The sequence below is a fragment of the Exophiala oligosperma genome (genome assembly GCF_000835515.1).
Source record: "Exophiala oligosperma strain CBS 72588 unplaced genomic scaffold supercont1.10, whole genome shotgun sequence".
NCBI lineage: Eukaryota > Fungi > Ascomycota > Eurotiomycetes > Chaetothyriales > Herpotrichiellaceae > Exophiala > Exophiala oligosperma.
The window spans coordinates 610,684-622,669 of NW_015622827.1; the positions used below are offsets into that span (position 1 = coordinate 610,684).

General features: G+C 50.6%; 4 protein-coding genes across 4 annotated transcripts; all 4 read right to left on the reverse strand.

Moving 5' to 3' along the window:
* Window positions 1–470: 470 nt before the first annotated feature.
* PV06_09397 (ATP synthase subunit delta, mitochondrial) lies at window positions 471–1,253 on the reverse strand (the record flags this gene model as incomplete). Its single annotated transcript, XM_016410845.1, has 5 exons — window positions 471–503; window positions 563–741; window positions 803–933; window positions 1,011–1,033; window positions 1,122–1,253. 5 exons carry the CDS (start codon window positions 1,251–1,253, stop codon window positions 471–473), a joined length of 498 nt encoding a protein of 165 aa, XP_016258652.1.
* Window positions 1,254–1,614: 361 nt separating this feature from the next.
* On the reverse strand, window positions 1,615–3,777 carry PV06_09398 (uncharacterized protein). Its single transcript, XM_016410846.1, has 2 exons — window positions 2,732–3,777; window positions 1,615–2,418 (listed from the first exon to the last, which is right to left on the reverse strand). Exons 1-2 carry the CDS (start codon window positions 3,326–3,328, stop codon window positions 1,774–1,776), a joined length of 1,242 nt encoding a protein of 413 aa, XP_016258653.1. The 5' UTR covers window positions 3,329–3,777; the 3' UTR covers window positions 1,615–1,773.
* Window positions 3,778–4,249: 472 nt separating this feature from the next.
* Window positions 4,250–8,769, reverse strand: PV06_09399 (uncharacterized protein). The gene is made up of 3 exons (XM_016410847.1): window positions 6,631–8,769; window positions 4,580–6,070; window positions 4,250–4,520 (listed from the first exon to the last, which is right to left on the reverse strand). Exons 1-2 carry the CDS (start codon window positions 8,448–8,450, stop codon window positions 5,902–5,904), a joined length of 1,989 nt encoding a protein of 662 aa, XP_016258654.1. The 5' UTR covers window positions 8,451–8,769; the 3' UTR covers window positions 4,250–4,520; window positions 4,580–5,901.
* A 239-nt stretch (window positions 8,770–9,008) lies between these two features.
* PV06_09400 (uncharacterized protein) lies at window positions 9,009–10,742 on the reverse strand. The gene is made up of 4 exons (XM_016410848.1): window positions 9,751–10,742; window positions 9,540–9,578; window positions 9,422–9,482; window positions 9,009–9,360 (listed from the first exon to the last, which is right to left on the reverse strand). The coding sequence occupies exons 1-3, from the start codon at window positions 10,415–10,417 to the stop codon at window positions 9,472–9,474; spliced, it is 717 nt and encodes a 238-aa protein (XP_016258655.1). The 5' UTR covers window positions 10,418–10,742; the 3' UTR covers window positions 9,009–9,360; window positions 9,422–9,471.
* Window positions 10,743–11,986: the final 1,244 nt, after the last annotated feature.

An 11,986-nucleotide genomic window follows, 5' to 3' on the forward strand; every position in this document is an offset into this window, starting at 1 on the left:
CAAACGCTTGAGAGCTATCCATATTGAAGACTGTGTAGAATTGTTCTATTGGTCATATTAGGGTCCTGGGGGAAAAAAGCAGTCGACAGTAGAATAGCGGTAGAAACTGAAAATCGTAACTGGATAAGCGTAACAAGCAGGTCCAGGGAAAGCAGGTTAAGTCCGACATTGTTGTTTCGTGAACTTCCAAACTAGGAGGCAGGAGCATTGATGCTAGACGAGTCAGCTAACGGCAAGCGCCAGTGTCGTGTACAGGTAGGATTTGCTCCGGCGAAACAACATATCAAGAAAAGATTGTACCAGTGGTCAGTCATGAGCAAAGGGGTTAATCAATGGCGCAGAGAGACAACATTTTTGGGCGGAAAAAAACGACGAGAGGATGATCAGAGTGGTACAATTCAAACTTGACGACCAAGTTGCGCTTTTCTTCTCGAGCATCGGTTTATATGTACAAAAGCATGGCTAATTCTTTATTTCATCGCTGCTTGCAATGACTCGAGGACCTGTAGAAGCGCATCATCAGCACGGCAAAATAATTGGAGGGTCAGGCGCCGAGTCTTACCTCAAGCTCAATCTTGGCCTCTGCGATGTCCTGCTCACTTCCGCTTCCACTGGCGATTTTCTGAGCTTCCGAGATCTGGGACTTGATAGCCTCTTCGCTAAAGTCCTCAATGGGGAAGCCTTCGACTGCGTTGATGCTCAAATTCGAGTCGGGCTGAACGACGGCAAAACCTCCAGAGACTGTCGAATAATATCAGTATTCCAGCTCTTTCCCATGTTGTCAAAGGAGTACTAGACGTACGAAAGAATTGTTTGTTTTCACCGTTCTCTTGAATGATCTCGACCAAACCAGGCTTCAACTGTTCGATCGAAGGAACGTGCTGGGCGAGAATACCCATTTCACCAGACTCGGCGGGAATGTTGACTTGGACACTAGAATCATTTCGGTCAGCTCGAAGTTCCATGGGGTCGAAGTGAACGGTGCCGGGTTCGATGGATTCAGGACGTACACATCTTGTGACTTGTAAATGGACTAGATTCCAGACACGTTAGTCAATGTTCATCTCATCCGCATCCAAATTCCAGCTTCTCGAACGGGACACTTCCGAGGACAAACGTACTTGATGGGGCAGGGCGAGTGAAAGCTTTATTTTGTCCGAGACGGCTTCAGCATAACCTCGACGCTGGATGGGTTTGATGGCGACTGCGGATCTAGCGCGCAGCGCTGCACGAGACAGTCGGAGGGCGCTCATGTCGACAAGTGGTGGGCGTGAAGGAGCAGAGATTCTGATATTGCTGGTGCAAGCTCCAATCGAGCTCTTTGAGATGCCGCAACTGAAGATAGAATTGCCAAGATTTGGGTTAGCTACTTGGGCCTTGTCCTGTTTTGGCGCCAATTTGATGCTGCCTTGTGCTCGTCTTGAAGCCGCCCGGACGAGGCGCGAGACGGCTTTGAAGACTATCCAATCAAATGGTCAAACTCCACCAAAGCAGCGATGCAATTTCCATCTTTTAGTTCTAGTGTCATTGAGGTTCATCTTCCACAGCTTTTGTAGCAACACTCACAGTGGTACAACCCTGAGGATCTTCCCAGTACTCAGTATCCGTTCTGGCTATAGTCGTCGGAAATTATATTTGTATTCGGATTATTCCTACATGTTCCGGGTTCCCTGAGATCTATGTCGTGATATACGTGATAGTGCAACACCTTGACAGAACCAAAACAGAGACTGGATGTGTGATACAAGAATCTCGTACAGGTAAATCAAAGTTTTAGAGGTACAGTTCCGACATGCCAGCCGGTAATTTGAACACTTCGAACCCGTCTTCGACTTTCTTGTTGAGAGGATTCTCGTCCATTTTCGCGGACCCCGACGCGTGTTTCTCCCATCTGTCCAGCAACCCGACCGTCCAGTCCTGGAACGTCTGCGCGGCCTCGGGGAGTATCTCTGTGCTCTCGAATAAAACTTTTTTGAATTCGGCGTAATCGTCTTCTGGAACCGCGAGCTCTTCGTGGGTATTGGAATTGTCGTCAAGGAATGTTTCAGGATCTGCGAGAGCCTTGTAGAAGATCTTCATTGCCCGATGAGCAGTAGGCCCTCGTCTGCTACTCGAGTAGTAGATGTCTGGGTTGAATACCCACACCAAAAGGCCCAGCTTACCGGATGTCGCATCTTCACCGTTGCTTCGGTGAACCACAATCTTACGACTCACAGAGCTCTCGATAAGAGACAGTAATTGTGCGCCGAGGAAAACGGCAGCCGGATATTTCTGCCAATCCTGTCCCGGATCCGGTAGAACTTGTAATCGTGACTTGTAGAGTCGAGTGCCGGAGCGCCCTGTTTGAGAAGATCCTATCATCGTTTCACACACGTCACATCTTACAATTTTGTTCTCTTCCCTCAAGCTAGGTGCTGCCTAAAGGACTCGTAGTGTTAGCGATGCATGTTCCTCACGTGTATCCCTTTACGCCCCGGCAGCTCGGACGGGCAAAGGTGAAATAAGGAGGAAGCTGATCCGTGGACTTGGTAAACGGCCGGTCATCCATCCTTGTCAAGACAAGAGGTTGACTCGGCCAATCACAAACGGAGAATATCAATCAATGTACGGCGAGTGTATCAGAAACTGGATCAACTGACGCTCTAAATTCGAGACTTGAAAAGCTTCTTTCTTGACGCCAACGTTGCCACAAAGATCGCCGATCACTCGGCTGACGCTGATGAATACGCACCTGAAGGTTGAGGCAATCCTCTCGGTGTAAAAGGAACGAGACAGTGTCCACGAGCCCTACACCAGCGGTGGTGGCGACTTGGCTCTTTGCGGAGAACCCTTTAGACTCGGCGGCGTGGTCATGTGGCGAATATCCTTCGTGTGGTTTGTGACAGAACCACAAGTCCATGAGATCTGCCCAATGATCACTGGGGAGATCTTTCCATGTCTTGATCTCGCCAGATTGCACAATGTCAGCACCGCAGTTTTTGCATTGGATGGCGGCTTCTGGCGTGAGGTCGCTTGCAGACCAGGGCACCTCCGAATTACCAGGTTCGTCCTGTTTGTCCTTCAACTGACTAACGTCTTCTATCTGTAACCGGGCCGAAAATTCCGTCCGTTTATCGGTTGGGAGCGTGACGTTTGCAGTGCCAGAAATTTGAGTGGGCAGATAGATGCTAGACGATTCTCCATCGTGAACCGCCGTGATGATTTTCTTGTCCGAGGAGATGTAAATCTTCGTGTGCTCGTTCTTCTCGCTCTGGAGAGACGCATGAAGAGTCAATTGCCGGATGTTGGTCAGCGCTTCTGCGTAGAGGTCGATCTTCGGCTTTGGCATGGTGGCGTAATTGCCGCGCACAATGGTGGAGAGTAGCGGAGGGTGCTCGGAGGAGCTGCAAGTTACCTGACCTTCACCAAAGCGTGTACATGTGCTTGCTACCGGCTAATGCCGGGATGGAAGCAGCGCGTATCTGCAAAGTCCTAGCAATGATGTGCAGGCTCGGCGCGGACGCCGTAGCTTGAAAGGTGCCTAGATGCAAGTCCAGGGAAGAGCAGTCCGACCTGAAGAAGCTAGAAGAGAATCCGGTGATTCGAAGCAGGATGGCAATGTTGATAGGCTGAGGTTCGCCTGGGAAGGCGCCCGAATCATGCCACTGCCATCACGGTCCAGGGTCCAAAGAAAGAATATGATTCAACGTGGCGGCGTAAGCTGCATGCTTCCCTTCCCACGTCGAGTCAATGGGGAAATATGCTGAGTTGATGCGAGCACGGGAAATATGAGAGAAGATGATGAAGCGATCATGTGCTGAGGCGCGAAAGAAGACGTGGGTGGAGGTTCGATTTTTGCGTCAAGCCAATAGAAGTTTGTGGTTGATGACGCCGCTGCCGCTTTTTCGCTCTCGACCATGTAAGAACGTCCTGCCTAGAAATGCAGGTAGAGCAGAATGGAAGTGAATTGTTCTTTCAGCGGATGCTGCCTTTGATGCTTCGTCGTGGACCTTATCGTGTCGCAACCACTCGGGACCTGTTGCTACGTAGGCTCCAAAGACGGAAATCGACAACCTACACATTTCAGATTACTTGAACGTGGTCAAAACGTCGAGACTGGCAACTTCAACTCTCATCTGCCTAAATCTGCAGTCTTGGTGAGAACAGCGTTACAGTACATCTATCCGCTGTCCTGTATGACAGTGATTGTCCTACAAAGATGTCGAGTCAATGATAATGTTACAGGATACAAGCCAGAAAAAAAAATACCAGTAATCGAGCACTATCATATTTCCATCAGCTATCGAATCTGCTCCGTTATTCTGCCCACCAAATTCAGACAATTATGCCCGGAGACGATGTCATTGTTGCGTCGTGTCTTCCCCTGACGGCAGAAACTGTGCTGATGAGGCACACTTCTGACTTCCGATTTTCCCACTATGGCCTCAGCACGGGTGGCCGCACTTGTGACATCGTGTTCCTGGGATAACCCAGACCTCTTGGCCCCTCCCCTTGCATCGGGGGCATCGGATGCCATTCATCTGGAAAGCAGTCTGTTGAGTCATGGAAGGGTACAATCAAGACATAGGGAAACACGAACCGGTCGACTAACTCCTGTCGGACGATCTTGTTTTGGCTGCGGAATGTATGGAGCCTTTGGCTGCCACAGACAAGTATCAATCGTGATACTGGTGGGATTCATTGTACAAAGCCGGTAAGTACGAGCTTGGATAGTGTTAAAGTTTATTGACGTTGATGGCGATGGAAGATGGGATTGATGGAAAATGAGTTGGATGGGCGAGCATGATGTTAAGCTATGACTTGCCTGCTTTTATAGTCACAGGCCAAGTATCAGTTTCGACCTGGTGAGAATGCACCACTGACATATCGACACAGCACTCCGACGTTTGTACACCGGACAGGAGTCACAAGATGAAGTTCGATCAATCTTCGTACTATGCAAGTGGTATACTGACCTAGCTTCGACTCTCTACCTAATGACACCTGTACAAGCCTGGCACTCGACCTGTAGGCTTGAACTTAATCCAGTGTGTTCTTTTTGCAGATCGTGTTCCACCGCGCGGATCGGTGAGGAGCTGGCCGGTCCACGTTTCTCTTTTGTGGAACAAAAAAATTGTCTTCCCGGCATCATTACCATATCGATTCGTGAGAATCGCCTCTGTGACAACTGCCCAAATGAACGAGTGGGAACTCGCAACCATGTCAGAGATATGTATGGTTTTGGGGAAAAGGCTAAACGGTGAGCGAGCATCTTATGCTCAGGAGGTCTTATGTTCTTGATCGAGAGCCAATCGGAAAAGTGGCACTTGGCCAGCAAATGTCCAGTGTTGTAGTGCCGGTAGGGACGCCTCGGATGGCATCGTAGGTTCGACGCAGAGCAGATGTTAGGGTTCTGCGCGAGGACATTGCTTCACGGTGTGAGATGTCCAGTAACATTCGAATACCAAGTGGGAGCCATCACCGCTATTGTATTTCCTCAAATGGTGGCCGCCGAACCTTATGCTTGTCTCTCCACAAATCACCCCCATTACGATTTGTGCTTGTCAGCCTGACAATGCGAGCATGACCAGGGCTGCACTTGCGGACATAAAGCCGAGTCCAAGGACGTGTTCGTGGAAGAAAGCAGGTGACATGGAATGGTTGCACCTCTTTCTGAGAAATGTAAGACATTGGGACGCGGTTCGGAAAAACTCCGAGCCCCAGACAAGTGATAAAATATTGGCATTTTTCGCCTATTTAATGCCATCACGAGGGCATCGTAAATTTCTAGACCTGTATAGCTTCTGCCGCGCTAGAGATGTTTCACTGGCGGGGATCATGGTGACCTTTAGCTGAAGGGAATGCGTTGAGGTAGTATGGGGAGGAGCGCCCAAAAGAACTCGATCCGAGATGTGTTGAAAATCAATCAAGACGTCTGGAAATGAAGCACAATAATGCCCCTACCGACGGCTGGCCTGCCGCATCAAGGAGATGTATGAAGCGATAGCCTGACTCTAGGCGGTCAAGTCTGATGCATGCCCAGGCGAGCAAGGTATCCCTGCCGAAGGAGCGGTCGTCCTTGATCTTCAGCCTACTCATTACGGTTTGGTTAGCACTCTCAGTAGCTGCATGAAAAGGTGGCAAAGTGACGGATCAGAAACGTTGGGCGAAAGCTCAGAGCACGAAAATCAGAAACGCAGCAGATTCGTGTAACATGATCGACCAGGAGTGCATGAACCGCAAGACAGCCACGCGCCGGGTAGTCTGAACAAATGTGTTCCTTGACTCGCCGCGGTTACTTGTCCGATCCTGCATGTACCCTTTTGTACCAAACTAGCCCACAAAACTGTTTTACAGGTTCTTGGTTTGTGGTACAAAAGCTTCCACTGTCGATATCAGTCCTTGTGTGCGGAAATGGTACCGGATCTTGGTCCATGAGCAAGATATGAGGGGCCAGACTGTCTTGGATTGCCATCATATTGACATGTAGATGATGCACGACGAAGGAGGGAACACGTCAACTCCTCAAATGGAGGCAAGCTTCCCAGCCCAGGATCACACATCGTCGGGTGCATAGAGTTTGTAGAACTGTCTCGCGGAAATGCAGAGAATCCGGAAATGGAGAATGCCAACATAAGAAGAATGACATACCTGAGAAAACTAAGCTCGTCAACAACATCGGGTACATTTTGCCATTTGAGGCTCTGACCGCCGAAATCAGGACAGTCGGTGCGGCATGTCGACGATCTCCATTTATACGTCGTTTGGTCGCTCTCGTCGGACCCGTAAGGGCCGGAGTCAGGTGGTAGACCTGAATGAGGCTTCATAATTTTTCCTTCCCCAGGAGGCCCATGAGTGTCTACGTGGAGTTGAACTAAGACATAAGGTTTGACTTTGGCAGCATGAGCAGGATCTTTGTCAGCGGACAGGGGTATTCTTTGTCCAGCAAGGAAAGTTATCTCGAGATCAAGCTGACGCTTTTCAGGTCTCGATTTCTCTGTGGACTTAAGGCTTGTGGAGCGATAACCTTCTGGTTTAAGAACCCAGCCCCCGGTTCCTGCAAACATACCCTCATTGAGCATCATTCCCTTGTCCATCTTTTGCCAGTTCAAAGCAACCATTTGCGCGCCTTGTCGCCAGTGGAAGGTCGGGTCGACATTGGATGAGTTAATCCTTGTCCCTTTGGGGAAAACGCGCATAAGGAAATTCTTGTTGTGGTCGAACAACGCTGGACCATACGTCGGATCTCCATGCATTTGGAGCATCTTAGTTTCCGACAAACTGAATACATGGGTCGGGATTGACGCTTCTGGTTGAGAAAAGTGCTTGAAACTGTAGGCTCGAGTGTAAACACCAAGTTCAGACAACGCAGTCAGAATTTTAGAGGCTTTCTTCTTCTCGGGCGAAGTCGTTGCACTGTCTTCGGTACCTCCGTCGGTCGATTGTGAAGTAACATGATCGAGTGGATTGTTGGAATCCCCCGTTTCACTGTTCAGGGTCCATTTGACCTTGATCAAGATTTTCTTTCGTACCGAGTCCGGCGATGGAAGGTTAAGCTCTTTCGTACACTCGGTGATATCGATGAGAAAATCGGCCCAGACCTCTCTCATGATCTCAACCATTACTTCCTGCTGCGAAAGCGATGCGTGCACCTCGAGAGATACTATCAAAGGAAGATCTGTGCTTGCAAACGCATAGTCCTTGATAGCATGACAGACAGAACGGAAGGTTATTGATTGGGTGAGGGTATACCCATGGAGTACACGAGGCTCGACCTTGGGTGGAAATGCAGGTGACGTTTGGGGCGATAAGAAATCCATATTCTGGGCCGGTAACTCGATTTGCCGGGTTGTTGCGTCGGTTTCGCTGGAAGTGTTGAGGTCAGTAGGGCGAGCCTCTGTGGAGGTTGGAGGCTTTCTGCGATCGGTCAGAGAACCCGAGCGAGAACGCGATCTCATTCTGGCTGCGCGTGCTTTCACCCGGTTCCAGCGGGAAGATTTGGTGTGACTGTCAATCCCGCGATCGTGGTGTCCTGCTACGCGATCATCCTCGTCATCTGAACTGCTAGTATCCGAGTCATCGCCATCCCAGACATCAATTTCTAGGCAACGGCAACCTCTTTTCAAAACGTTGGTGTAGGCCTCCGCGTTGGCTTCTCCATAGAGCTGATGTCCTGACAGATATGTATTGTGGCTGGAACTGATAAAGTACGAAGACAACGGATAACTGAGATCATTGTCCGGGGACGTTGTCATTGCAGCAGACTTGTCCGAAGCCATATGTGCCAGGAAAGAAGACTCGTCCGGATATTGCTGTTGCTGTTCAAGCGGCAACTGCTTATGTGCCCGGAGGAGATGTGATAGCACTGCTTCTGAGAAAGGTTTGAGGAGGTATTCGCTTGCTGCATCTGACGACTGGCCTCCACCAGCAGCACGTACGGCAAGCGACGTTGTATCTCCATCCTTGGACATGGTTCGACTAATGTCTAGGGTGCTTCAGCTGTCCTGGTGAACGTGGCCGCAGAGAGATAAGGCCGCCAACATACAGACGCAGCAGGGCAGGTTCTGGGGGAAGGACGACTCATGCGAAGAGGGCGACGCAGGCAAGGTGGAGGTCTTCTGAGTGACGGTGAGTGAGGATTCCAAGACGTAACGTCTCACCTCTGAGCCAGCAAGATCGAGTCGATTGCTCATCCAGACATAAAACTGGCATTTGGTACGTTCCCAGGCACGATTGGAATATTAGTTGAATGTTAATCACATAGTAACGGCTGCGCCCACGTCTGGCGATTCTACACGTACGACACAGGTAACAAATCCCCCTTTGGCAACATGACGTAGCTCGCCTAAATAGTGGCCTGGGGAGCCTAACAAGTACCTGATTTCAGGCAGGTACGAGTACGAGTAGAGAGTAATACTCCGGAACATCAAGGCGATCACCCAACTGTTCCTACTCCGTACAAGTAGCTGGAATCGAGTCGCGGAGACCCACTGTCATCGACATCCGGTGATGCCAACCACAACTACAATCCTCATCACAGTACGGAGTACTCACCATTGCCTTGTGTCAACTCAGACTATGACAGATATACTCCCTACCAACAAGACATTCTGGTCCCAATCCAGCAGTGCAAGGACACGACAGCGCTGGGGATGGAGTTGTACTCTGTATACGGAGGACACCCAGCTTACAAACAGCAGGAAGATGAAGTGGAAAACTTGAATCACGCAGTAGCAAATTGGAACTTCCTCAGTATCGTACAAGATAATGCAAACTTGGTTGAAGAAGACTATCACAATTTGAATGGAATGATCATAGAAACTCGTCAAAAGACCATAGGTATGCTCCACCGAGTCATCAGAAGAAGATGCTTAAGCAAAACTAGGCAATCGTCAGTATATCGGACACACAAGATGAGTTGATGGGGTTGAGGAAAACGTACTCGGTCCTCTACGCAAAACCACAGCATATGTCGGTTGTCGATATTGTCGCTTAGGCAAGATCTATCAAGTAGTTAGTACCGTCTTGCAACAACGATACGGGTTTATTAGGGTACTCACCGCATGACCAGACCATACTATCACTTGCAATTGCGCATCCTGTAATGAGAGAAAAGTCAGCGATGTTCTTATGTATTCTCAACCCGGACTTGAAAGTCTTGTGTCTTGTCTCAACCGATGAATTCGAGGTCCGATCCGTGTAGATGTGTTAAAATCGACCCGAACTTTTTGGTCCCGTTGACTCAAGCATTTCTTTCCATCAAGAACTTACCAATTTTAGAATAGGATGTTGACGTGAGAATGTCAGCATGCCCGGTCTGCCCGTCGTAATTCCATCCCTGAGACAGGGTAGAGCAGATTCCGTTCAAGCCAGGCAGACTGGGGATCTCGCAAAGCCATCCGCCGACATAGACGTCCTGGAAGTCGGTTGGGTTGCCGGGAGCAAGGACCTGGGCCATGGTGCCTGGGTTGAGCTCGTGCTTGAGGCCACCGACGCTGTTGGTGCTAGTCTTGAGGGCATTGGCCTCGAGGGTGCTGTCCTGGGTGAGAGCGGGGAGACCACCAGCGGCGCGCCACTTGGAAACGACATCCATGTAGGAGCCGGAGCCGGAGCTGGAGCCGGAAGTGGGAGAGGCACCGCTGGAGGAGCCGGTGGGAGTAGCTGGGGCGGCGGCAGCAGGAGCAGATGGAGCGGGAGCACCGCCGGCCACTTCGGTGACGACGGTCACAACGGTGGTCGAAGGGGTGTCAGTTGGTGCTGCTTGGCCGGGAGCCCATCCAGGAGGGACGACCAGAGAGGTGCTGTCGTCTCCGTTTGACCACCAGCGGTAGCCGTGGCTCCATCGCTTCACGAGGCCGGCGTCCTCGGCAGGGGTAGGGGCGGCAACGGCAACGCCGGCAACGACCGCCATGACAGAGAGTGTCTTGAGAGTGTACATTTTGAATGTTTGTTTTTTGGGGGGGATTTTCGAGAGAGAAAATTCGAAGTGGTCTCAAGGGGAGGGCGTGCGGGACAATTCTTTCGTTTCGTCGAGGGAGTGTGTTCAAGAACGAGCTTGAGTCAATGAATGTGGTTATATCCTCCGGGGATGAATGAGTGTGGGCGACGGGGAGTCGAAGGGCGAAACGAAAGTCACAGACTTTGGGGGATGTACTTGTACGGTCAAGGAATGTGATGAACCAACAAAGAAAGGGAAAAAGGAAGAGGGGAGGGAGACAAAGAGGCGCGCGCGAGAGAGAGATATACTTACCGCCACAGGCCAGGGCCTGGGGTTGTGTGATGGTGCCTTCAACACGCCGTCATCCAGCCCCAAGTGATGGACCGCGAAGCCGAGTCGTGAAACAACAAACGACCCACTCCCGCCGTCCTGCCCAGATTGTCGAAGTGCTCAGATCTCAAAAATAACCGGCCGGACGAGGACCAGCCCTGGGCAGAAAGATGGAGATTTGCACAAAGGTGTCAGGGGTCCGGGCCCTCCAAGGTGGAGTCAAGCCAGCGGACAAAGAGGAAAGACGCCAGGGGAAATTGAAGAATTAACGCAGGGGGAGGATGCCATCAGCTCGGCACCTTGACGGGGGCTCGCGTTGATGTGGAGAGTGGTTTTTGTTTAGCTACGAGGCCGATGAGTTCGCGCGTCGTTGAGACGGGTTCTTTCAAAGATGATCCCGGGGTTGGTGATGGAGCTGTATAGGAGATCGAAGAGGACATTGTTGATGCATTATTTCCATCCAGTCTCGGACCTCATTCTTTGTCAAAAAGTCTTTTGTTTTCACAGCAACGGGCGCCCTCGCAATACGTACATGACAGCAGATAGATTGCTCTTCTCATGGCAAAGCGACTCTCAGGTGGTGCCAACGGCCTATGGTGGAAAGATGGCTGCTGTCCGTCAACATTGCTAGTCCCGATTCGGCAGACTAAGATCCTTCTTCTAACCATATTCGTCAATGTCTTGGAAACCCCTTTCTCGCGCCAGTACACGCCACCACCTTGTCCCAGCCTTGTACCTGCGTACCCTGACGAGCTTACGTTTGGGTTGCATCCTGGGGGAAATTACATCCATCCATTTCGGCCACCGCAGTGCCGATCGAAGCGTTGGGAGCAGGAGTCGTCATCCACGTGCGCCGTACGACTATACGTTTTCGACAACAAACACCGCTCAACACTGTGCATACCGCTCATAAAGTACAGTATCCGTATGTACAAACGGGTCGCTAGTGTACGGACTACATGTCTTTTACAGACAACGTCGTTGGAATGCGGAGCATGATTACAACAGCTCTGCCGGGCCAGATGAGGCTACTTCGATCTTTCCTGTGTTACTGAGGAGGAATTTTCAATGATCCCCCTTTCTCATTGGGGCCAAGCGAGCCCAGGACTTGGGACAAAGCCTTGTCGATGATGTCGGCTTACTTGGTATGGGTCGTCTATATCACTGCAATCAATACAAGAAATCAGCCTGGAATCCTTTGCAGGGTTTGATGTCCAAGGTTGGCCCCGACCCCCAAAA

Coding starts and splice junctions, on each gene's coding strand:
- PV06_09398 (XM_016410846.1), bottom strand. CDS start 3,328: ATGCCAAAGCCGAAGATCGACCTCTACGCAGAAGCGCTGACCAACATC. Junction 2,419..2,731: donor AGGATTGCCTCAACCTTCAG/GTGCGTATTCAT, acceptor CGAGTCCTTTAG/GCAGCACCTAGCTTGAGGGA.
- PV06_09400 (XM_016410848.1), bottom strand. CDS start 10,417: ATGTACACTCTCAAGACACTCTCTGTCATGGCGGTCGTTGCCGGCGTT. Junction 9,579..9,750: donor AACATCCTATTCTAAAATTG/GTAAGTTCTTGA, acceptor CTCTCATTACAG/GATGCGCAATTGCAAGTGAT.
- PV06_09399 (XM_016410847.1), bottom strand. CDS start 8,450: ATGTCCAAGGATGGAGATACAACGTCGCTTGCCGTACGTGCTGCTGGT. Junction 6,071..6,630: donor GACGAGCTTAGTTTTCTCAG/GTATGTCATTCT, acceptor CGTAATGAGTAG/GCTGAAGATCAAGGACGACC.